This window comes from Diplotaxodon limnothrissa, linkage group LG14, assembly GCF_057381915.1.
Source record: "Diplotaxodon limnothrissa isolate DT_005_m linkage group LG14, D_limnothrissa_male_GT1.1, whole genome shotgun sequence".
In the NCBI taxonomy this organism is placed as follows: Eukaryota; Metazoa; Chordata; class Actinopteri; order Cichliformes; family Cichlidae; genus Diplotaxodon; species Diplotaxodon limnothrissa.
This window is the reverse complement of record NC_140609.1, coordinates 17,140,404-17,167,076: the sequence shown is the minus strand read 5'-3', so window position 1 is coordinate 17,167,076 and position 26,673 is coordinate 17,140,404. Positions and strand designations below refer to the sequence as shown.

General features: G+C 41.6%; 1 protein-coding gene across 1 annotated transcript; it reads right to left on the bottom strand.

The window, feature by feature from the left end:
- Positions 1–993: 993 nt before the first annotated feature.
- Positions 994–24,722, bottom strand: LOC146618664 (mitochondrial intermediate peptidase-like). The gene is made up of 20 exons (XM_085370565.1): positions 24,658–24,722; positions 24,319–24,557; positions 24,020–24,193; positions 22,839–22,927; positions 22,615–22,701; positions 22,440–22,503; positions 22,161–22,343; positions 21,494–21,650; positions 21,311–21,359; positions 20,682–20,742; positions 20,438–20,490; positions 18,078–18,231; positions 17,846–17,923; positions 16,931–17,138; positions 16,156–16,265; positions 15,903–15,977; positions 15,229–15,345; positions 11,416–11,537; positions 10,578–10,651; positions 994–1,286 (listed from the first exon to the last, which is right to left on the bottom strand). The coding sequence occupies exons 2-20, from the start codon at positions 24,463–24,465 to the stop codon at positions 1,186–1,188; spliced, it is 2,103 nt and encodes a 700-aa protein (XP_085226691.1). The 5' UTR covers positions 24,466–24,557; positions 24,658–24,722; the 3' UTR covers positions 994–1,185.
- Positions 24,723–26,673: the final 1,951 nt, after the last annotated feature.

Sequence of the window (26,673 nt, the reverse complement as noted above, 5' to 3'; positions counted from 1 at the left end):
AGGTAAGTGTATATTGCCATCTATCTTCTAATTTAAAAAAAACATTTTATAAATATGACGGCTGATCACCACAGAAAAAAAAATCACTAAAGAATGATTTAATCTAAACATCTTATGTTTCTTCCAAAGCCATCTGTGCAGGCGGCGTAGCACTCAGTGTGACAAGTCAACTTGTTTTGATGCCTAAAATTACACTAACATCAATACTGGGGCTGCACTTCAGTTACATTTAATCTCTGCTGATATAATTTGCTTCAGGTTTAATTGGAAATAGATCTGAAAGCAAAGCAATGTTGGAGAGACATCACACCCACATAACTGTCAAATCACAGTTTTGCAGCCTCTGTGAGGTTCGAGCCACCCAGCTCGCTCAGGCTCCGCCTGTCTGATGGCATGTTTACACTTTCAACAGCGACGTGAATCTGCATCTCGGAGCTGGCACAAGGCAAGCAAAGGCAGCTGCAGTCAGAGCCCAGCTGACGACTACAGTGTGAAACTGTTGGAACAGATGCAAACAGCCCCTGTGGAGCATTTTTGTAAATATGCACAACTTCTTAAACTTCCAGAGACTGTGTGGCTTTGTGATTTATACTGTTGCAACAGCTTTTATGAATAATATGATAAGAACTGACCAAATCTTTCCTATTGTGCTGTAAAAAACTCACAAGCTGAAGCTCTTCTTTTTCACCCCTCCCCAAACTCCTGACAGACAAAACAGATGGAGCGGTATTAATTTAAAGCCTAAACAATGTCCTCATGACAGGAAGAACGGATTAAGTATTCTTCCTCATGCTGATTTGATCAGGAAAAAACCAAACCAAAACAATGTTCTGCTGTTACACAAGCTCAGAACAATCTTTTGGGGTATAAGCTGTGAAAATGATTGCATTTTGTTATTCATTCTTTCAAAAGTTTAAAGTGTTAAAACTTTTTAAACTTTAAATGGTTAAAAAAAAAAAAAAAAAAAAAAAAGTTTTACAACAGTTTCAGGGTTCTTTAACTTTTTAACTGTGTGCAGCAAGAGAACATGTCAAATATATTAAATATACATTATGTTCATTTGCAGAAAGCATGAAGATCTTTAGAAACCGTGACTATGAAATATGACGGCATGTCTTTGATTTCTCCAGCGTTCTCTCAATCTTTGCCTCATAAAGTTCGTTTCCTTGCAGCCAAAACTGGCCTTCAACCCTCAGAGTCCATGATGAAGGTCTCAAAGTTTGGGTTGAGCTCAGACACGAGCGCGTCCACAAAGTCCCCGATGGTGGGCCGTCTCTGCAGCATTCCTGTCACACACACACACACACACACACACACACACACACACACACACACACACACACACACACACAGAGGCATTAGGGGGTGTTTGCAGGCTGCAAGGAGTGGCACCAGAATTAGTTTGCTGTTTTCAATCACTCCATCTCACTTCATTCATGCTTTCCTTAGTGCTGAAATATTTTTAATCTGATGTCAGAGGAGTGATCATAAAAAAGGAAAAGAAAAACCTTTTGTTTTTTGAGATCCTTTGAAGCAAGTGCTACATTTTTTCTTCCCAAATTAAGCTAAAATCATTTTAGGTTAATGGATTTCAGCTGCAGCACTTTTTTTAATTCCAGCTTCTCTTCCTCAACACTACAATGGATTTTTCCCAGTGCAATGTTGCTCACCATCATCTGCATTTTGAAGTGAAGATTTAAGGACATCACCACATTTTACCACAAAAGCGCCTCAACACATCCTAAACTACTGCAGATGTAGTGCAGCACTTTTTACTCCTCACACAGTACTTACACTGAGAAAATGGGCTCAAACACTCACACCTTAACAGGCCTCAGCTGGTAATAACGTCCATCACAGTATATGCACTAAAGTAACCAAAATGTGCAGATTTCCTGTATATTTACAATGTTTTATATTCTCTGTCTCACTCACATAGATTACACAAGAATGTGTCCAGTGTCGTGGAGCTGAGAGTGAGCTCTGGGAATGTCTGTGTGTTTTCAGAGCTTGTCTGCCAGCTCATGCATTGAGGACTCCCTAGCTCGCTTTACAATTCAGCAGCACGCCCGCTTTGAAGTCAGTTCATTTCCCCTTGTGCAGCTGCCAATGTAAATAGGCACTCTCCCCCTCCCCGTCTTTCCTGCATAGGTCACCTCCATTGAGTGCACGAACACACACACATGAACGTCTGCAGACACGCATGAATGGCGTCGCAAAGAGTTTCACACAGCGATCCTGAATGTAGACAGATATCAAGATGTGGACACACACACACACACACACACACACACACACACACACACACACACACACACACACACACACACACACACACACACACACACACACACACACACACACACACACACACGGGAGTCTGTGCTGTTTCCACCATGATTCTGACTCAGCAGGATTGCCATCTCTCCTTACCCACCAGTCGCACCCTGCCCCTTGGCTACAATGCGAGATACCATCACACAGGGGTCCCTAACACACTGTAACCGCAGGGCCCCGGGATCCCTGTGAACACGGCAGCCACATCACAGAGACGACTCCAACCATAAACTGATAGTCATGTTTATAGAGCCGAAGGGTGTTTTCTCCTTTGACCGCTGCTGACGTCTGTGGCGTGTTTGAGGCAGAGACCAAAATGCATTATTAGATGCTCACAAAGAGTATGCTGAATTTATACCTCAGATCAAAGTGAGCGTTGTAATTTAAGCCCCAACTTTCTTTCATGGAGACTTTAGTTTTCCAATTAATGATGAGAAATATGAGTCGAAGCCCACAGTCCTGTTAGCAGCTCTCTGTGGTCCGTCACGCAGGCTTCTCATAGCTGCGTAAATGCTTTTGAAAATCTCAAGTTTGACCCAGAAGAGTTTTCCTGCCTTAACCTAATCAAATCCCCCCTTTACTTCTCAAATATGCAGCACAAAAATCAACAGAGAAACAGACACAGAGGTACGCACATGTCCTGACATGGCACTTGTTTACTTTGGTTGATTTTTTACAGCATGTGTGCAAACAGAGCTAAGGGCTACTGAGCTGAACTCTCCATACATACATACATACATACATACATACTGCAGCATCACCGTCACTTTATCATAGATTTCATTTCCTTGCTGTGTTTAAAGGGGCCTGACCAGCTACAAGTTTCTGTGGTGTTAAACAAGCAAAGTTTACTCTACAAGACTGATGAGAGATGCACAGGTGCTGGTGGTGTGTGTGTGTGTGTCTGTTGGGGGGGCTAAAGGTGGAAAAGGAAGTGCAATCTGTGAAGGAACTTAGTCAGGTAAACAACAGTTCCCATGCTAGCTGCTCAGCAGCAGCAGCTCGTGGTGTTGGCACACAGTTCTTACGGTACATGACAACAAGCAAAACAATACACAGTGAGGACTGAGATTTTCTCAGCCACGACCCCTGGGAGAGTTGGAGAGGAATGCACAGATAACCTCAGAGTCATAACAACACTGTGGAGGAGTATCTGATCTCAGAAGCTGCCCTTATACATACACACAGGGAGGAGGGGCCGAGCCACACAAGACCCCCCCCCCCAGGGAGGAATCACCACACTGTAAAAGAGATGAAGCTCACAGACAAGTATCAAAATGTCAACTGAATACGTTTTTTTTACTCAGCTCATGGTTTTCACTGAATGGAAGCACTGGGTAATTAAAAAGGTACAGTCGGTAATTTTGGAGGTTATGTAATAGAAAAACTGAATATTGTACTCTGTGTGCAATTATGTCTTCCAACAAACAGATGGGTTCTCATAAACATAAAACTAATCCATTAAAAATACATTACAGCAGGTGCTGGTTGATGGAAGACAGCAGCAGCTGGCTGAAAGCTAACGCTATAGAAGATAATGATGGGCTCAAATGTCCTAAAAAAAAAAATCACACTTTCAATCTGATTAATAGTTTGATTACATTCTCAAATCGTATGGGAGTTTATTCACCAAGTGTCCAAGTCCAACAATGTTTTAATGTAAGAGACGGTTTCACTAACGCTAGTGTTGCCCCCCCCCAAAAAAAACATTGGCCGTATTTAAACTGCTGTAAATAACTTGTTGGCTTAGAATCTGTGAAAAAACGTATCAAACCCATCTCTCACGAATGAGATCAAGTAATTTTGAACCACAGAAACCATTCCTGCCACAAGGCAGAAGCTGCTGTTTTTTGGCCAAGTTTTATATATCCCTTATTCATCCAGCTAAAAAGTCTCATCAACACTAAAAAGGATGAGACTCTTGACCATACCACATTTTTCAGAGTGATCTGGTTGAGAGAGCAGCAGAAATTGCAACAAATATAAAACAATAGGTTTGTAAAAAGTAAACGAACATAAATTGACACCCGGCATATTGAGACTGCAGTCATATTTACAGCTGAGGTAAACAGCAGACTGACAGCCTGCACTCACTGCAGATGAACGAGGATTGCACTTGAATTAATAGGGATAAGAAAACTGAGTATGACTGAACATTTACAGTTTCTCAGAGCCTCTGGTGATGGCGGCAGCATGCTCTTTTGTTCAACAGACAGCTCAAAAGCCAGTAATATTCATTTTAGTGCGATATATAAAAAAGAAAAGCTGAAACCACCAAGGTTTGCCTGAACTATTACTGACATTATTACTATTAATGTCGTGTTTCTTAATATTATTTTTGACATTAAAAAAAAAATACTCAATCGCTGCAACTCTAGTTGATTTTTTGTGATTTGTTCGAAACCACTTTAACAAATCTAGACAGCTGAGATCTACAGATCCATTCAAACAGGGCATCCAGGTACCCATGGCTCACGACGACAGCAGCGCAGAGGAACAGAGCGAGTGGCTCTGCGTCACAAACGGTGGGGAGAACTGTACACTTACTCTTGGCTTAGCACAGAGGAAAAACCAGAGCCAAACTAAACATAGGCTGTGCTTTGTGCCCATTGTTGGTACAGCCCGAGGACAGAGCCTTTGCAGTGTGAGTCATCTCGTATTTAAGAGTTTCCATTTCCATTCATAATGGCACTGACACAGCTATTGAAGAGCGGGGCTTCTAATCATTACAGTCATCTCAGGGCTTGCATCGTTAGCCAACTTGGCCAACGGAGTTTTGGGATGTTAAAAGACAAACTGGAGCCTCAATCGACCAACTGGCCACTGACTACCTGCTCAAGGGTACATCAAAAGTCCCCCTCCTCGACCCCACCCAATTTATCCAACTGATGTACAAACATTCGAAGACCCTCTTCTTTAGCGCAACTTCCACTGCCTCCTGTTTTCTTTAAACAGGACAGTGGTTCTCAGGGAGATGGAAAACACTGCGAATTGCTGGCGTACAATAGCCCCTGGTTTTTCCGCTTATGTCACCAGCTATCAGCACAAAATGCCAAAAAAAACAAAACAAAAAAAACAAACCCAAAAAACCTTTCAAGGGCAAAATCTTTTCAGCTCCCTGAAACGACATCCTCAGATATAAAGACGTCCTGACGTGGGTCCAGCCTCATGGTAAAATCTTTAAATTACACTGGGATTTTACATTTCACATCAGTAAATAGATAGCCTGCAAAGAAAAGCTTGTTTATTTACTCAAAGGGTGGTGGGCGATGGGTATCAGTCCAACGAAGGCCACTGTGGCTGGCTAGCAGCTCTGAGTCTGGGTAATGACAGCTCAGGGGACATGAATTTAGTACAAGTGCTCTAAAATTGCAGTCCAGCCTGCAGCTACTGCTGGATGAATTTATCAAAGATCTGAGATGCTGACTAAAAACAAATAAATAAATGAATAACAGAAGTTTGGATGGCATGGATAAAGTCTGTCTGATGACCTCCATGATTTGAGAAAGCAAAATAAATAAAGAAATTTTTAAAAAAAGGGTGTCTCATCTTATTTATTTATTCTTGCAAAATAACACATTTAATTTGTCCCCTTCAAACAGGCCATGAATGGCATTCGTGTTTCCCTCACAGAACACACAACAGACACTTTAACATTACTGAAAAAACTGAAACTTTTTCATAAAAACATATTGACCTTAACTCCTTGTTATAGCTTGTATTTTTGGTACTTCACAATTTAATAGGCTTCTTTTGAAGGCCAGTTACACCCAGTTGCAACTCCGAGGCAGCACTGTGCTACGTAGGAAATGTGCACAAACTGGAGCGTGCGATAACTAGCCCCGTCTCCTCTGCCGCCTCGTATTCCCCCGGAAGTGTTTGACACCGTTTTCACAAATCTTAAGGTACTTGCTGCTTCATTAGCCGATTCTCATAACTATTCCAAACTTGTCACGGTGTGAAAAGTAGCTACGTCTGTCAGACCTGCAGGCAGGCCCGGGGGCTCACCGCCTCTGTAATTACAGCTTTGAAGTTCAGGAAGCTTTTTCTACAAACCGCACTTAAGACAGGCCCAGAAAGCAAGACAAGGGTGATGACAAACACTGCACTGGGAGGCTCTTTGTTGAGTAAGCACACACACACACACACACACACACACACACGAATTAAAAAGGAACATCAACACAACACAACCTCTTCATAATTTTTCCAAAGCAACACTTACGTAAAAAATTGCATCAAACAGATTTATTCGGCTTAATGCATCGAGTCATTCTAAAAAAAAATTTAAGTGTGTTTATGCAGACAGACGGGTCTGCTCACCACTTTAGTCCAAACTGAAATACCTCAGCCGCCATTGTTTGGATGGCCATGACACGCTGCCATTTCTGGTCCTCTGAGCATGAATCCTGTGACCTGCTGCAGGTCACTTCTACTGTGTAGTATTTAAATAAATGTTTGATGGATAATACAGATGCTCATGGCTCCCATGCAATTTACTTTGCAGCTTTTGGATGGATTACTATAAAATTTATTGAACATATTTATGTCCCCGCTCAGGGTGAATCGTAATAACTTCGGTAACTCGTATATCTGCGGGTCAGGGCCCCCCAAGGAGGGTCGGGCAGAGAAAATAAAAAGCCAAAAAGCAGACAGATGTGATGAAAAGCAAAGTAAGTTACTCTCAGCACAGGCTCTTCCTGCACTTTATGGTTTGTCATGAAATGTGCTCCAAACAAAATCTATTGTCCACCCTTGCTGCTCAAAAACAGAATTTAATTTTCTTGAACTCGCACTTCAGTTAGCCATCACATCCCATCTGACACAGACTTAAAGTAAGAATTCAGGACAATTTTGGAAAGCCCCCACGAGTTAAACATTTACCTGATCAAACATTGAGTCTGACTCAAGTACGGGCTGTAAATTATGCCTTTTGCAGCTTAACATCTGGACTATGAGGTTTATCCAATCCTCTCCTCGACTTCAGACAGAACTATGCATCACTGTCTCACAAGTGCTGTGGGATTGTACAAAGCACCCCGCCTCGGGGTTTATTACTGATTGTACAAGCAGTCATAAGAACTATTCAGTCACGCTTCCCCAGACAAAGAACGAACGAGGTCCCGAGTCCCTGCTACAGAGCCCGAGTAGATCCATTTTCTGTGCTCAGTGTTTGAGACTATGGGAACAGCCTGGGCCATGAAAGCCCTCTCTGTAGGAGGACCCAAGGTTCAGTTTAGCCAGTCGATCGGCTTTCACTCTCTCTCTCTCACTGCAGTGATGCTGCCGCAATGAATTTAATACCTGGGTTTACATTTCAACACCATCTTTTCCTGGGAAACATCCAGGAGCAGGCAGGGAGGCATCCAGATAAAGACTGGCCTCTGATTGGCCTTTCCAGGTCTGCTCCGGTTCCCCGTGTGCCCTTATGCCCCTTCTACCACCTCACCTAAGGGGGATAAGCAGGGAAATGATACACACCTCCATTTACAAGGCTCTTTGTTTGAAAGGATTATGTGTAATGGGTTGGATCTGGATTCTGTCTCCTTCCTCTAGTGTTCTGGTTTCTGCTGGCCTAATCCCCGCTAAGGACATAAAAAGAGCCATTCTAATTCACTTCAAATCAATTTTCCATTCCTCAATAAGATTTCAGGATGTCTGCTATGAACCCATCAACCCTTCAGCAAAGACTGTGGAAACTTAAATATTTCAGCACATGTGCCGATGTTTTGTAGTTTTTCATCAAAATGGTGAGGTGGCTCAATGAGGGTTCTTTAAACTGCAGAGAGTTTCTGCTTTAGCTGAAGCATTTCTCCAGACAAGGAAAAAAATGTATTATTATAAAATTATTATAAATGCAGGTGCACACAATGGACAGGCTGCCAAAAAATGTGAGAGTGGATCTACCATCTAGCCCTCCCAAGGCTCTTTCATTTGATCTGCATCTTCTGTCAGACAATGCAATCGCTGGGTTAATCATTATTCCCAGAGCAGACGTTTTTTAGAGCCTTCCTTCCCCTGTGACTTGCAGCCAGAGCGATAAAAACCACCATTAAAACTCTGCCTCACGCAGGGCTTTGGACTATAACTAGAGTAGCATTCGCTACAAAGAAAACCATAAAAGCAAATATCGTAAGTTAAGCAACAGTTAATTGGACAACAGATCTTACAGCGAGGATCTGATCCAATGGTGGTTTTCATTTCAGAGTGTGGGTGCAGCCCTGTTTGGAGCTGTCACAGGAACAATCCAGTGGAGGAGGGAGGGGGTGACCCTGAGGGAGAGATTTACAGTACGCTCCTAAACGTTACCCGATATCACTATCTTTCTGTGTCTCTCTCTTCTCACCTTCTCCACTTTTGTCCTGTCCAGACAGGCCACAGCAACTGCTGGAGGAGGGGTGTAGAAGGAAAGAAAGAAGCATGCGTTTGATTTGCAGTTCAAGTCCACCCTCTTCCAACACCCTGTTTGTGCTTTAATGTGAAAGGCTTCTTCCTTGATGAAGCATTGATGAAGCTCAACTACCCAAACTCCTTGAAAGCACATTACACAGATTTTTTTTCTGATATGGGGGAAATTTCATACACTCAAAAATGTGACTTCTGTGTGATTACTTCAAGTAATAAAAGGAAACTGCTCCTGGACATCATCACATAGGCCCAGTTCCACTCCTAAGCAAGGATCGTTTCTACTACAAATGCAGTTTGATGAGTTTGCAGCCCAGCTTGTCACTAATTTTTATACCTCAAATATCTCAAATATCAGCATATTTAAAATAAAAACGAGCGCTAACATGCTAATCATTAGCCATCTCGAATTGGGATTAACATGCTAACAACGGCTAATCAGCACTAAAAAGACAGTAAATTGTAGGATGGTGAAACTGTAAACCCTTTCATGCATTTTTATTCCTTACTAATTGTTAATTAATAAATTAATAAAGCATATACTTAGCTTGCCTTGTGTCCGGCTATACTCTTAAAGACACTTATGTTCCAAGGAGTAACCTCCTGAGATTAAAAATGAAGTCAATGCAACAATGGCGAAAACTGCAGTTCCTCTAGGTGCCTCGTGGCACCTAGAGACAGATAGCTGGAGACCCAACGGTTGAGTAGCCATTCCTGTTAATGCTGCGTTGGTCACATAATACGCTGCTGCAATTTCATCACACAACCACATCCATACGGATACATCAGCACTAAAAAACGTAAGCAAAGACACTGCCAGTTTAGTTGGTGCACTCGCAACGTAACAGGAGTCCCATGTACCACTGTGAGAGGCCGCTGACATTTGACCTTATATGGGGATTGGATAAAAGTAACCAGATCATCAAAATGATTACGTTTACTGTGACACATTCGTCATAAATTGATCCATTTGGTGCCAATAATCAAACAAAAGGAATGTGAATGTTATGGTGTTACAACAAGAAAATTGAGTCACAGAAATCCTGAAGATTTACTGAGAACGACGAATCTATTGAATAGTTACTGGAATATTTGAGTTTGTTTGATCTGAAACACAAAAGTGGTCCGGTCTGTGTTTTCAGCCCTGCAGAGTCAGCAGCGTTAAGCACTCAAACCTATAATCAAGCATTTCGGTCTTTCCCTCCTTCATGATCGCCTGTGTACACAAAAAGCACTAGGAGCCATATCGTTATCTTTTTAATTATCTTCTTTAGTTAACCTTTAAAAGCAGATCAAATAAGGGCTGGACTAGCAAGGGGCACTGTGTAACTGCCGCAGAGTGAGCTCGCCGAGAGCAGGACAGGCTTTGGGCTGACAAAGCTCCTGTAAACAAAGATAAGAGACCTTGGGAGGTGTGTTAAACTAGTAAACATGTACCACGGTGGAATCTAAAGCGCAGAGTGGGACAAACCATAACAGTGGTAGCTGTGACCACCTGAAACAACAGCAGCTGGATCAGCAGCTTCCATCTTTCTTTTAAGTGAGGACGCCTTTTCTGCTTCATATGAGAAAAGAAAAACAACAAATCCAAGCAGGAGTCACACTCTCGGCTGTCCAGCAAGTCAAAACAAATTTTGTGGCACAACCTGCAGTAATTAGACACACCCTTTTTAAAAAAAAAATTAAAAAAAATTCATGGGGCAAGACGCCAATGGACTGACAACTCCATAATCTGGGAGGAAACCTCAAACTGTTGGCGCAGAATGGCGCTTTACAGATGTTTGTGGGCAAACATGATATTCTATTAGTATTTGTGACAAAAAGATTGAACCTACCCTCCACCATCAGCATGGGCTCCTTAGCTCCTCCGTGGGCCAACATCTCCCGTCGGTACCGCTCACCCATTTCCCTAAGAAAGAAACCAAGATGGAAGACAGGCAGGGAAGAGAAAGAGATACGGTTACAGACGCCTGTATTCACCTGTCAACCCCTCCATCACTGCTGCTGCCACTGGGAGCCCAGGGCCAAGTCTGCTAAGTTGTCTGTAAACAACAGACAGGTGATAAAAACAACAGAGCTCTGACAACTGCAGGTGTTACCGAGACGAGGTAAAGGAGGCCAGGGGGACAGACAGACAGACAGAAAGGGAAACAAAAAGAAGTGAAACTGCTGCAGGGCTCAATGCGATGCTGATACGATTAACAGAACCTTATTGCTTTGCTTGTCCGGGGCAAATGCTTTAGATAGAGGAGGATCTGGTAATGTGGATGCTGCTGTGTGTCTGTGAATCACAGCAGATGCCACATTCACATTAAAGCCAGGGCTTTGATACAGATGATATGAACTATGTTTCTGCAACTCTTCACCACCTGTACTTCAGTTTCAGGGTAATGTAGTCATTGTTAGGAGGACTCCTCATTCCAGCCAATTTAGTATTTATTGCCCTTATAAATAATGAACCATGTGTCCAGTTAAATATCTGCCTCCCTACAAAAATAATTCCTCTATTCGGTTCTCTCAAATAAAAACATCTTTAACTCAGCGAAAGCTCTGATGGTTTTATAAGACATATATACATATACACACACACACATGTATGTATGTATGTATGTATGTATGTATGTATGTATGTATGTATATAAAATTTAACAGTATGTTAAGCTTAGGTCTCACCTGTTTAAAGGATCCTCTATGAAGCATTGTTTCCACACCATCGAGGCCACCGCACGTGACATGAGGTAGGAGTAGTACTTGGCCCCGTACCCAATCAGGTGGCTGAATCTCAGCTGCCATGCCTTAAGAAGAAAATGAACATTGAACAAAAAAAAATAAACAACTGTATCACTTTAAAGACAGCGAAGCCAATCCTGCCAATCCTGACAAAGCTAACGCTAGGCTAAACCCACACGGCTGCAACTTTCCTAACAGCATCTGTCGCGTGTCACCGTATCCAAGGTGACACGCGACTGTTGCGCCGGACAGATTACTTTAAAAATGCAACTTTAAAATCTGCTAATGAGTAAAAACAGCAGATTTTTTTGTAGCTATTCACACTCCATCAATTTTAAAAATGAAAAAAATCATTCGTAATCAAAAACTAAATCATGAAGACTGGGCACCTTACACCAAAACAAATAAAAATGGGTAAAATAAAAAGGATAGAGTGAGGTTACCCTACGGCCTGGCAGCGTGCACATCTCACAAGTGCTCTTTAAATGACCATAACTCCTCCGTCGCCATTAGTGCCAAAATAAGAGACAAAATGTCAACTGTTTTGGTAAGAAGAGAAGACGAGCTTTACGCAGATATTCGGTATGTCATGGTAGAACAAAGCATCTACAAAGTACTGCTGTCTATCGCCGACAGAAAAATCATCTGTTTGTCTCGTTTAGGGAGACATTTTAAAGGGTTCCTGTATAAACACTGAGGTGATAAAAGGCCAAACACCAAACAGTTTGATGTCTTTAAAACAGTCATATTTGAAATAACCAAGGTGTAATCGAGCAATCTTGGACAACCTAGCTATAATCTAACTTTACATCTTTTCGTGTCTGCACTCAGTTCAACTCATATTTCTAATCTCATTACTTCACCCTTTAATATCCAGCCCTTCATGTTGACACAACCTGCTCTGAAACATCCAGACAGTCAGACACATAAACACCTGCCAAAGTACTTCAGAGGCGTTTGTGGTAACGCCTGCTTCAGTCAGTGACTCAGGACCAGATTTTGCAATGACTACACCCTGACTACAGACCGACGAGGTGAAAACAACACGTCAGTAGATATTAACAGAAAGCAGACTCATAAATACGCCAAACATTCTCAATCTTTTGAGCTGCCTACGTCGTCTTCACTGATGATATTAAACTGGTGAAATGAATACAAGTTTCCTTGAACAAACATCTTTGACAAACATTAAATCACATCCTGTCAGGTCCTTTTATAAAACGGACAAAACATGGAAATTCCTAACAGCTAGAAAGCCCCGTTCGCTCCTTTTCTCCCATGTTGTTGCCTGAAGGGGAGCTTCTCCATATCTATAAAGACGAGCTCCTTTATGATCTCTGAAAACGGCGACACTGGGAAATTCAGCTGGCAAACATTCAAACATTCAGCCTGCTAGAAAAGGCAGCAGCTGCTGTTGTTAACAAAACATAACAGACTGCAGACGCCTCCTTGCACATCCACATGGGGGGGAAGCAGACTTCATACACGTTAAAGATTTGAACTCAAATTAAAGTGAAATAATCATGAAACTGAGGGATGTGCTTGCAGACTGGTGCCCAAGAAGCTTCCAAAGGATCGTCTGACATCAAGGTACATGTTCTCCAGCAAAAAGCCAAATAACGCATTAGTGTGGATAAAAAAAAATCTTAAATTCTTTATGCTGGGAAACATCTATTAAACTCACGTTTGTGAGAAGATATTTAAAAACCTACTGATGCTATACATCACCCTTAACATAAAAAGGTTCATCTTTTTTTCAGAAATTTGAATAATAAAGGGATATGAATGTAAAAAAATAAGACAAAGAGCACTGTAGGTTGTAAGCTCTAAAACAACTGCTTTTTGAGAGGAGCTGTGTCTGCTAAACTAAGCGCGGTCGCTCAACAGCATGAAAAACACTCCTGTGTTGACTTGACAAGACTCCTCAGGGCTGTAGTGACTTTAATAAGAGTCGATAGCACTCCTGAAAGGAGTCACGGCTCAGGAAAGTGTGGGTTAGAGAAGCAGGAACACAAATACAGGAGCTCGGATCAGCTCTTTCAAGTGCTATGAAATAGAAAATGTAGGCCGCGCTAACAAATGCGATAACACATCCAGAAAATTACAAAAAGCCTGCTTTAATTTGTTTTAATTCGGAGGCTCTTTGATTCCTCTGTGCTTCCTGACTGCTGATGTTCTGCTACTGAAAAACTGTTTGGTAATATGTCGCAGTCTCTGACAGGATGCTTTAAGTACTCATCACAAAGTGCCTTGATTATCAGGCTTCCAAGCTTCTCTTTGTTTTCAATCCCTTCGTCTCACATCAAATGATTATCGTCAGCTTTTCTGAGAGAGTGCGAGCGGGTCACATGTCAGCAAGATATCCTTTTCATCCTCACATACAAAAGGAAACTGAGTAAGCCCTTGCTTTTTACTCTGCTCCTCTTCAGTGTCAGTTAAAAGACATTTTTAGGTCTTTCCAAACTCGACTTGTGAGAAGAACGTGAGCCGTCGCATACACATCGACTCATCCTCTGGGGAAATAAAAGGGACAGCATTGCAAGTGTTAAAGGCACGGATTAGCAGTTAGAGAAATGTCAACAAAAGCGAGCAGGACACCTCGCTTTCTGCCTCTTATTCCCAAATATTATCTTCAGCTCAAGAGTGAGCATGTGGTCTGTGTTACTCGCAGCTGATCCTCTCACTCTGTACACAGCGGGAACTGATAGCCCTCCTCTATAAACTATACACATGTCAGCATCACCCTAATGTTTATAATCTGTGGCTCTCCGTAACCCATTAGCCACTCCAAACTTCTGTTTACTGCGGAAACTTTTTCCTGAGCTGCGTTTCCATGAAGGCAGTCAGACAGGGATGGATTCAGAGGGTAAACCACACAAAAAAGAACATTTTAAGGATCTAAACAAATCTGTTTTCACTTGCTCCGATCCAATCGTGATCTAATACTCGACGTTTAAGTACTGCAATCACCCTCAGTTCAAATGAGGAAAGCGATCTCGCTTGTGGTTGTGGCTGTGCACACGGAGGCAAAGTGCCTGTTAGAGCTTCCCGTATGGCTTGAAAGCTTGAAGAGAAATGACTGCGACAGTGGGAAACTATATAACATAAACCGCAATCTCCGGAGAGGGAGCTACAAAGCGAGCCACGTACAGAGGAGTGGGAGGACTCCTGTGAGGAGAAACGCTGGCTGGGACACGGTCGTCCGGGCAGAATATACAGCAGTCCTGTAATCTTTATTCCTGATGGCAACCCCACATAATTACAGCCCTGAGTAAATGCTGTATGAAGGCCATTTCTGGCTAAATTATGACTGTTTTTGATTCCCTTCTGTCTCCTGGCCTCATCCTCCTCAGCCCACAGCTGCTAAAGTGGGGGAATAAAGCACTTTTTTCATTAAAGAGGAGGGAGGAAGAGGCTCAAATATTTCCCCCTGGGAGGGTTCATTTAAAGTATCCCCCTGCTTTGTTATTTTAGCAGCCCTTCAAAAAACAGCTTTAATCCTTTAAACACTGCTGTGCCTGGGTGAGAGATAAAAAACCAGTGAGAGAAAGAGGAAGGACAGCGAATAAGAAAGGAGAAGTGAGTAGAAAGTTAAAGACTAAAAGGTTTGTGATCTCATTAAATGGGTATCAAAAGAAGAGCACAGAACCCTAAATTATCAACAACTTCCAAGCTTGTATTTTATCCTGTAGTCATGACGTCAGAGACCATAAGTCACGGGGGGAGAAAGGGAAAAAAAAGGTGGTCAGGCTGTACCGTGTTGGGCGCATAAGGCAAGCCGTAGAATTTCTGCTGCATGTCCTTCAGGATTTCTGTGGTAGAGCGGTTCTGTGGTTCGCTGTGGTAGATCTGATCCAAGACTGCATAGAAAATCTACACAGCAAGAAAAAAAAAAGCAAAAACAATCACCAACGTGAAAACTCTTAAACTGCAGAAATAGAGTTAAATGGTGACTAATGTCACACCATTGGACATGAATGCCCATTAAACTTTTAACATGTTTTGTGGTTGTCTTGTTTGAATCAGTTTTAGCTTTGTAAAGAAAAACAGATAAGCAAGGAGCACAAAAACAAGAGCTTTCCTAATAAAAAAATAAATAAAAATAAAGGGATAAAGGCTAAAACAGAATGGGAACCAATCAAAAAGATAAAAACAAAACCAAACCTTTCATAGCCACCAGATGCTGTTTATGAGCAGAGAAGGACTGTTCTTTATCACATCAGCTCCTCAGGGTTTTTTTTTATGTTTTTTTATGACTTTTGCACCACGGGTGTTAGTATGAGATTTTCAGTTGTTGTTTTTTTTCTTAGGGGTGGGCGTAACACTAAAGTAGTGCCACACAAGCATCATAAATTAGCTGACACGTGTTATGGATGGTTCCTGCTGTTGCGTGCTCTGTGACAACGTACATGCAAAGACATTAATCTTACCTGCAACTGGGTGTCTGCAGCTCCACACACCTTTTTGGACTCACACAAGCGAGCCACCATACTCTCGGGTAGCGGCTAAAGAGACGATAAAACTGATTAAAGCTACAAATGAACAGAATTTTCATCTGAAGCCTTCATCCTGCAAATTTTAATGGCAATGCCATGACCGTAATATTTCATCAGAACATATTTCTGTACTTTATCGATTCAAATCTGTCCTCAGTTTAAATCGTTTTGAGTGTTTAAGGTTTACCTTTCCAGTTTCATAGTGCCGTGCAAACTGGCTGATGACTCGGTAGTCGGTGGCAAAGTATTCCATGAGGATGGAGGGGACTTCAGCAAAATCAGTTGCACATCTGGTTCCTAGAGAAGGGATGAGAGACTTTAAAACAAAGCAGGATATAGGTGACTTTATTCTTGGCTGCTTAAGTGCTTTGGCTTTTATGCTTAGAGTGTTAAAAACAAAAAAGTGAGCCAGAATGAGAAACCAAAGTCTTTACAGCCCCAACCAAAAGTCAGAATCAATACAAGTCCTTGTGATCTTGTGACACTCAGCAATATCAATAAGTAAGCAAAAGCACATAGGGCAGGAATAGATGTGTAGAACAGAGGTGAAAAAGAGCAACTGTCATGAGATTTACACAACACAAACTTAACCAACATGTCTAAACATTGTGCCCAGTAAAGAAACAACCTCCAGTGCAGTTAATAGATACTGTTGTCAGGCTCAAATAAAGGCTTTGGGATCTTAAATTACTACTGAAGGTATCTGCAAACCAAACCATATCAAATGACAGCGTTAGCAGCCAGCTATCATCTGCCCTCTCCTCGGGGCTTACTTTCCTTGTTCAATTCACCACAGTGTAATGTATAACCCCTTCCTACAGCTCTGTATCAATCTATGTAATTCTACCTTGTGACATTTGGAAATGCAAAGCCATAATGTTCCAATATTATTACTTCTCTAAATCCTCAAGCAAACCAGGGTCCACTGAAGAGCCCTACTCATTGTAAGGGTCACTCCGCACCTGTCACGTGCTGGTAGCGAGTGCGTCCCAGCATTGAGTGCATAGCGTGGCCCATCTCGTGGAAAAGGTTCTCCATCATGCCGGGAGTGAGCAAGGTGGGGGCGCCCTTGGTAGGGTGAGGCAGACTCAGCATCAGCACCACGACTGGCAACTGGTACTGACCAGTTTCCTGGCACTGGCGCCCACCGCGGATGGTGAAGTGACAGTCCTGGGAGGAAAATGAGGAGTGAGGCTAAAGTGCTACTATAGAAAATAATACTGATATATACTAATGACGTTACCAAAACATAATTAAATACAAACTCAGAAAATGTTGGGACACTTTTAAAAATGTGAAAAAACAAACAGAATGTAGAGATTTGCAAATCTCATGAACAAATTTTACTCACAATAGAAATAAAATTTTTACACAGAGAAAATGTTTAATTTTAAGAGCATCCAGTATTGAATTTCAGCCTTCTGCACAAAGAATTCTCTGAATGTTTTGATATTATGTCGATTAAGAGACATTGATGTTGAACATTATTCTGAAGTTCTCCCATAATTTGTAGACAGTTTTTTGCAGATTGGTGAACCTCTGCTCATCTTTACTTCTGTGAAACTCTGACCTGTTGTCAATTAACCTAACTGGTTGCAAAATGTTCCCCCAGCTGTTTCCCTTTAGTAGCATTTAGTTTTCCTTCCTTTCGCTGCCCCAGTCCCAACTTTACTTGAAATGTTGCTTTTTTTCATGAATTAGTCTAAGTTTAAACATCTATGTTAAAATATGGTTTCGATGTTCGAGTGTGAATAAAATGTGGCTTTTCTGTTTTTAATCCACATTTTACAAAACTCGTTTGGGAATGGTTAACCACATTTCAAAGAAGGAAGAGATACTTTAAAATCTCGAGTACGTCGATGAGTGTGTGCTCATACCTGATGAGGTTTATCTTGCCGGTGGAAAAAGTCACAGTAGATGTATCCCAGTAATCCCTCCGTCTCATGGACCACAGCCTGGAGAAATGCACGCACAGTGATGTAATCACCCAATAACTGCACACAGACACAGCATCTGAAACTTTGATCTTTAAAAATGGTCCGTGGATTAGCGCTTGGCACAGACTATTCCACACAAGCGAACCTTTTTTCCTCACTAATAATGAGTTACCAGTTTGCGGACATCCTCGCTCCAGACCTCTCCAGCTCTGGGTTGTTCAGACATGAGGGAGACGCCGTACAGCTGAGAGAAGAGATTGTTCAAACCCTCCATACAGGAACCAAGAGACAAGTAGGGACTGTACAGACTGGGCTCTATGTTGTACCTGCCGTGACAAATCAGAACATATCAATGAAAGAAGGAGATGTGACCTTCAGCACCGTGATCCAACAAAGTACATAAAAACAACAAATAGGAATCATGTGCATCTTCTAAAACAGGAAGATCAGCAGATCTAGAGTGGTCAAATAGCCCAAAAGGCCCTTTTTTTTATTACTGAACCAGAAGTTGAAGCCCAGATGAAAAAAGAACGGTAACGCTTGCCCGCTTTGAACCAGGACATATTTCTGTATACGTTTAGCTGCAGGTTGCTCACTTGACTAGCTAAGAAAAAAAGAAAACGGATCCTGACTATCACTCATATGTGAGCTCAGCTGGCAGGGCAAAGCCACCACAGTGCCAGGGCTCAGGTTTGGCCACCCATGCTTAAAATGGCTCCTTTCATTCATGCTGCTTATAAGGCATCAAAGATAAAGACCACCGAGCCAAAACGGTTGTTTAGCTAGAACACCACATCCATATATTATCAGTGATGAATAACAGGCCACTGCTGAACACAGCTACTAGCTGTGTTTACCACACACAAGCTCTAGTCCCTGTTTCAGCAGGGTCTGAACACACACCGGTTCGAGCTGGTACTGCTGGAAAAGCACCGATAAAAAGAAAATGAGTGACTGAGAGAAACAAAAAAGCCTGTGATTGTGACGAAAGAGCCTCAGTGGGAGGAATTAACATAATGTGAGCATGTAAGAGTGTACTTGTATGACCGTCTTTGTGAGGACCAACTTAAATTTGGGATCTTGGCTGTTCCTTTCCTCGCCGTCATACACCGAAAAGGGCTTTTCTTTTTTTAAATGCCACATCAATTTTTAGGCAGCATGGTGGCTCCCTGTCATTGCGTGGTTTCTCTCCGGGTACTCCAGCTTCCTCCCTCAGTCCAAAGACATGCGCTTAGTGCCGTTAGGTTAACCTGTCATTCTAAGTTGTCCATAGGTGTGAACGTGAGTGCGAATGGTTGTCTGTCTCTCTGTGTTAGCCTTGGGTCAGGCGGGCAACCTATCCATGGTGTGCCCTGCCTCTCGCCCTATGGTAACTGGGATAGCCTCTAACCCCACCCCATGACCCTGACAAGGATAAACGGAAGAGGATTGATGGACCAGTCCCAGAGGACTGGCAGCATGAGGAAGGAGAGCACAGACCCCACTCCTCCTCAGAAAATCTGTAAAGACACATCAAGTCCAAGTTTCAAGAAAACTTAGTAGCTGCTTAAGTTCAAAGAACACCTGACAGATCACTAATGTCTGCAATAAAGAGTTACCTAATGCCTCCCCAGACTCAACATATAATTAGCCTTTGCTCTGTAAAGTGCAGCTCATTAACCCTTTAAAGCCTGAAATGTGAAATTATTTTTATTTCACATTTATGATTTCATTGAACCATCTTAAAAATGTGTTTCCATAGACGACTTTTAATTTGTATATCTGGCTTCTTTTTTTTTTTTTAAATTGTATAAAAATGTATTTATTTAGTGTTTAAAACACTAAATGTTAAGGAAAGTGAAAAGAAAAACTAATAATAGTGAAACTTATGGCTCCTTGAATTTGCTGAATGCCAAAGACGACCACAGTTTATTTAAGTTCCACGTCATGGGTGACATCCAGGACGGTTTGCCAGCACATGCTTTCTATCACGCATCGACACCTGTTTTTTTAATACAATTTTTAATACAATTCCAAGTCTTTATTTTTAGTCCAACTTCATTTGTTTTCATTTAGTTACATCTGCCTTGCTGATACTGGGTACTGCATTGAGATCTGATGACTGTGGGGGTCCCTTGAGTACAGTAAAGTTATCGCCATGTTCAACTTTAGCGTTTTTGAGAGCAGACCATCTGACACCAACAATGTTGTTAAATCCTCCTTCTTTCCCACTCTGATGCTCATCATGACCGTGTCTACATGCCTGATTGCAGTGAGTAGCTGCCATGTGATTGGCTGATTAGATCATCAAGTCATAAGAAGCCATTGGGTTACAAAAAAAAGAAAAAAAAAGGAGGTCGATTAGACTGAAAATCAGACCTGAAGTTTACTCCCATGCGTCTCTCCTAACACCTTTTGTAAAAAGCGACACTTGATGAAGAAGTGGGACGTGATAAGAGCTGCCGCTGTGAAGCAATATGGAATTACAAACATGTGAATGACTATCAAGTGACAGCAAGCTGAAAAATATGTTTCATAAAAGCTAAATCTCACCTTTCAGCACGCAAGACACCGCTGAGGTATGGATGATCCCAGGGCATGAGCTCCTGTCAGAAAACACAGAACTCATCGTAACTCTAAATCAGAATCAACTTACAGGAGTTAAAATATAATATTGTGTAATCAGTATTAATTGCTTTAAGGCATAACAGCATAGAGAGAAATGTGTAACAGTGAGTGTAATGTTGTGTAGTTGGCAAAAATATTCTTGCACATTAAAAAAATAAAAATCACGCACAGAATGTCGAGGGCTGAGTTTCTTCTTCATGTCTCTCATCATCTTAAAGTCTTTTGCTGTTCTGAAAGAGAAGCACCAAACAAGTTATTAGCGTGATGACTCGAGGCGTTCATTCCTGCTTTTTACCCACCTCTCTCTACTCAGGGTCAACGGGGGCCAGAGCCAATCCCAGCATGCATTTGGCTGAAGGCAGGGAAACACCCTGGACAGGCTGCCAGGCTAACAGGCTCACATTCATACCTGTGGGTAATTTAGAGTCTCCCAGTCCACCTGAATTGCATATTTTTGGACTGTTTGAAGAAATCTAAGCACACAGAGAATCCATCCCACACAAAAAGAGGAACACAAAGGTTTTCTAAAAATGCATCATTGTGCAAATGATCAAACTCATATTCGCATGTATGACAAAACTAATTAAAGGGTCACTCGTTTCAGTAATTGTGGATCTTTGGGAAACATCTTAAATAGCCTAATAACTCATGGTTAACCTCGAGGGGAAGCACCGATTTAATGAAGCCTTTACACCAAAGGCAACAAAAACATAAATCAGCTCGTGCTGATGATTCAACCTGCCAAACTGAAATAGCTGATCAGTGGATTTTTATTATGAAAAACATGGAAAGCTGTACCTGTCTGACAGCTTGTCTGTTAACAGCTGAAGAAAGCTCATCACCGTCTCTGCAAAGAGGGATAAGAACAAAAATGCAGCGTGTAAACCTCCCGAGAATAGTTCTCAAAGGCACAAAATATTGACAGTGCTGAATAATGAAAATGTCCCGACTGTGAGAAAAACCCCAGAGAGGTGTAGTAACCTGGGGTTTTGGCCATTGTCCCCTTTAGGGCTCTGTGTCCGAAGGACTCGTAGCCCACCAGTGTGGCCAGTTTGTATCTGCATTTCAGCAGCTCTTCCAAACACCCCATCAGCTCTGCGTTGGGATAGAGATAAATCCTGTAGGCGATTTCTCGCACCTACACAAGTGGAAGAGGAAGAAGGAAAATTCATGACAAAATCTAGAATTGTTAAAATAGCATAACAACTAGGCTGCTGATCTTTGCAGGGTCAGAGGTAGATGGCTAGATAAAACACTAACTTTCAAGCAGAAGATGTTAAAATTTATTCTTTTTTTTCTTTTCTTTTTCTCTTTCATCTCAAGCTTAAAGAAAATAGTTTAGCATGCTTAAATTCTACAATGGTACAACACAACTGTCAGAAAGTCATTTTAAGATTACTCAAAGTTTGCAGATCTAATTTTTTAAAACTATTTCATACTGCTATCCACTATAAAATTAGATTAAATATGATAAAAACAAACAAACAAAAAAACAACAACAGCTGCTTGACTAAAGCTTTGAGCTCTCACAGGTTTAGTGTTTCTCATAACCAGCACCCAAATCCTATGTTGTGCGCTGAGACGTGGCAGAGGCGCCACCTTCTGGGCAGAAGAGAGAAACGTTTGCTGAGCCACAGTAAATGCCTACCAAGTCATTGGGGGAATCTGCATGCAGTCCCCCGATTTGAATGAAGCTTCCTTCTGTTGCAAAGTTCAGATGTAGGTGCTCGGGAAGCGCAGACCTGGCGATCCTGTTCGGCATGTGGGAGCCGACCAGGAACTCGTTGTTTAGATCCAGCAACTTCACATGAAGAGCAACCGCCTCTTTCCTCTGCAGGGTGAAAAAGCACCAAGCACAATCACCGTTATGTTGCCTTCAGGTATTGTTTCCTACATCGCGTGTTTAACTCCATTAATAAAAACGCACCAGTGTGTCATCTAGATGAATTCCACTGATTTCAAAGTCGAACATGAACAGGTCTGCCACTCGCCTGCAGAGGCAAACATGTACAAAAGCCACAACAGGCCAAAATAAACAATCAGATAATCTCATAATGAGATGAAGGATAAATCAGGTCAGATACAAAACCAGGTAAGATTACCTTGTATCAGGATCCAGCTGAGCCTCGATGTCCGGGTTGTCCAGCAAATTCTTCAGGCTCTTGCATAACTCAACATTAGTGTTCAGTCTGAAACATAAAAACCATCAACATCTGTCACAGGCACAAACTGAAGCATAAATGACCCGTATCGCACCGTTGGAGACAGCGTATAAAAACATGTTCTTGGTGTTGTGCAGCTATGAACGACATAGGTCGCTTCTTACTTCTCCACGACTGTGCCGATCTCGATACAGGTCTTCTCAGCAGCCTCGCGGAAAGCTGGATCGGGGTGAGCTACTTTTATAAAGTCTGCCTGTTCACAGGGAGAATGATTATTGTTGACAAGATTGTCAAGAAAACAAGCAATCTCTGCTCATACTGAATTTTAGGAGGTTGAGATTAAAACAATGGTCTTTTGTTGGACTTTGCATTTTCAGTGGGAGAAATGTTTTGTCACTCATTCAAGTGACTTCTTTAGTCTTCACATAAAAGGTCCACAGCCAGAAGCATAGATACACTGGGTTCCCCACTTTCACCCACCGTGGCTAATCTGTATATAGAGGAAATGGAAAACAGGGCTCTCTTATCCTACCCTGGAATGCCACAGAGTCAGGTACAGGTATGTGGATGACACCTCGGTGAAAATCAAATCTCAGGACATAACACAATTCACTGATCACATTAACGCGGTGGACCAACACATCAAATTCAACAAGAAGGATATGAAAAAGATTTCCATCAGCAATGAGGAACATTTAAAAGTTGATGTGTTGATCGTAAACCAACACATATGGATCAATATTTAAGGTTTGACTGGAGCACAAACAGAGCGAACACCATCCCCACAGACACAGCAGCCAGGGACACAACTGCTGCTTAAGCAAAAACCACTTCTGATCCCTTGTGTCAAGAGTACTGGAGCAGCTGAGACGCGCCGTCTCAAAATATCACGACTCTTTGGCTTTCAAAACACACAAAAAGCTATGCCTAAGATTGGTCCACCCCAAGGATCAGGTCCCCTGGCACAAACAGAGCAACACAGTGTACGCTTGCCGTGACTTTGGGGAAACCAAACAACCTCTGGCTAAGCGTCAGGCTAGGACTCCGCAGTCTATTTACACATACAGGCCAGTGGCCACTCTTTCAATGATGAGGATGTACACATTTACGTGAAAAGAAAAAGACCACGGGTACATCTTTTCACCATCCTACAATGCTGTGATTGCAGCCATTCCGCAAACTCTCTATGAATGGTACTCATCATGCTCATGTAATCACAAACATGAAAGCGACCTCACAGCCCATTGTTAGTCAGTAGGGCTGGTCTTGGCTATGTGGGGAATAATATGACCTTATTTACACTTTTGCTACAAAGGTTTAGCACACTTTTGTGTGTTGAACTCACCAGATCGGCCACTTTACACAGTTCATCTGAGAGCTGGTCAAAGCACTGGACTGTCTGAACTCCAGGAGAAGAAGAACAGGCTTTCTCCACCAGACGCTCCGTGTTCTTCAGAGCTGTCTCTGTGGCCACCTGAAAGCCTGCAGGACAGCTCAGCTCTGGCACTCCAAACAAACCCTGCAACCACACACAAACGCACAGTTATCACCACCAACTAAAGCAAGACTTACCTACATAGTGTAAATGTTATTCTGCCAGTTTTGTAAGTTTTTTTTTATTATGATCATTTTTAAAGTACACACCACATTTTTCTGTAACAGGTCCAGTTTCCTGTGAGGTCTGGCATTGAAAGCAGCTCCAACGGGAGACCATGTAGTGAGATTTCTCCGTACATACGTCAACAGGCTCCTGTGCTTTACCAAGTAAAACATCCTCCTGCACGCTGACATGTTGTACAAACCTGTCTGTTGATTCTGAGGCTAAGAGTGCTGACAGTGATTGGCAGAGGACATGCTCGATTTTAGTTTGTACGTCAGCCTAGCTGCAAAAGCCGGAAATGTAAACAAAGCTAGGTCAGTTTATTTTAGACCTTTCTTTTTCAGGATAATTAAAACGGACTTTCTTTGACGTATAAAGCTTACCTGTTCCATTGAAGTGCTCACATGTTAGCTCACTGGAAAATGAAAGCGAATCTCCATAACTGTTGCTACTTGTATTTTCGCTAAAAAACAAAACAAAAAAAACCAAAACATCGGGCTTCCGGTACCATTATTAAAAAAATAAAAACGACACACTCTTTGTTTTTATAAGTTCAAATTAACTGCATTTAAACAAAATGTCGTTATCTAAAATTTCGTTATCTGAAATTTCATTTCATTTTTGGCGAAAGTGCGATGAGCTACCGAAAATTAGTTCGCGATGTCGTCATACTCACGCGACTGCGCAGTACGATTGAGAATTGAGGGGTGTCACAGGGGGTTTTGAGTCTCTTCAAAATAAAATAAAAACAAAAGATTTGTTTTTTTTTTATTTATTATTCCATCTTTTTTCACCCACTCACCCATATTCTTATAAACAATACAAATAAGGCAGCACGGTTGCGTGGCGGTTAGGAGGGTATGTCTTGGCTCACAGGTCTAGAGTTTAAATCTTACTCATTTTTTAAAAGTTTTTCTGTGAATTAACAAAATCTTTTTTTATATATTTACAGGACAGTCCATTCATTGGGCTGCTAGAATTTTTTCTGTTATTTTTACACATTTATTTCTTACTATTTAAGTCCAAAGAGTCGTGCTGAGAGATTTCTTTCATTTACTGAAGCAGCATTTATGTACTGTTGTACTGTCATACTGTTGAAACTGGACTTTCTTTTATTACGATATCTCAGGGATTAAATGTGTGGTTAAACTTCTCCACGCTGACAGAAAGTGAAGTTTCATTGGTCCGGTCTATGTGAGGTCACAGTGGCCATCAGTGTAAAATGAGTTTGACATCCCTGATATACGCACTTTTCACTAGCAGCATGACACAAAAACATAATTGTCTTATGAAAAATGTCAAAGATAACACAGTTTGACAGCCATAAAAATAGTATTTCTACACCAATATTGTGATTCCCCAAGAGCAGTTAGCTGAGAACTTGGCGTATCTCAGCATGGTGTGTATTGTGTAAAGACTGAAGTAGAGGATAAGCAGAGAGAAAAGGCTGAGGGAAGCCAAATTACCAAGAACTGGACTGAAAATTAGTGGCAGCAGGATTTTGTGGAGTAATAAATCTAAAATTTAAATTTGGGGAGGAAGTCTGTCAAGGTTTGGGGTTGCATTTCAGCCAGTGGTGCTGGAAATCTTCGGGCTTATGAACGTTGACATGCATGATCATGCTCCCGAACACGCAGCCAACGATGTGAAAGCAAACCTACCATTGGCCTCCCAGAGTCCAGATACCAAATTTACTGAAGCAGTGTGGGATCATCAAAACGAAAGGCAGCCAACATCCAAAGAGCAGCTTTAAATGTTCTTTAAACAGCCTGAACTACTCCTAGAAGTTCATCTGTTTGCACAGGAAGTGCAAAGAGATGGAGCGTCTTAATGAAATCAACGGGTAAGACCCAGTCCAAGACAGATTACACCTTGAAATGATGCCTTTATTAAGAGGAAGAATAAGTCATTCATTGTACTCCATGAACAAATTGCATTAATAGTCTTCCTGTGAAATCTGTTTATTAAAGGTGTAGTACGAAAAAACATTAAGCAAAATGTCATAAAGCGACTGTATTCAGAAACCTCCCCATAAACAAAAACAAAATCATGACTGGCAAAAAAAATGTTTTAAGTCAACTCCGAAAAAAAAAAGACTTTAATACTGAAAGAAGGTAACACAGAACAACAATAAAAAGTCTTCCCAATATGAGAAATCACATTAATTTGCATTAAGTACTTTTGGTTACTTGTACTTGGCAAAAAAAAAGAAAAAGAAAAAGAAAAAAGTACCAAATTGTGACATATGGCAAGACAATGCAGTTAATGTGTATAAAAAGAAAAAAGAAAAAAAGGAAATAGCTCAAATTTAAATAAACTCTTTGCCACTGAACGATCACCAAGAAGTTCAGGCAATTTCTTAATCACATATTTACACCTATTCACTAGAATACAACACA

Excerpts from the sequence above, each read along its gene's own strand:
- LOC146618664 (XM_085370565.1), bottom strand. The coding sequence starts at position 24,465 with ATGTCAGCGTGCAGGAGGATGTTTTACTTGGTAAAGCACAGGAGCCTG. Across the intron at positions 20,491-20,681 it reads AACTCAGCCCTCGACATTCT|GAGCTCATGCCCTGGGATCA; the intron begins GTGCGTGATTTT and ends GTTTTCTGACAG. Across the intron at positions 15,978-16,155 it reads GGCACTATGAAACTGGAAAG|CCGCTACCCGAGAGTATGGT; the intron begins GTAAACCTTAAA and ends TCGTCTCTTTAG.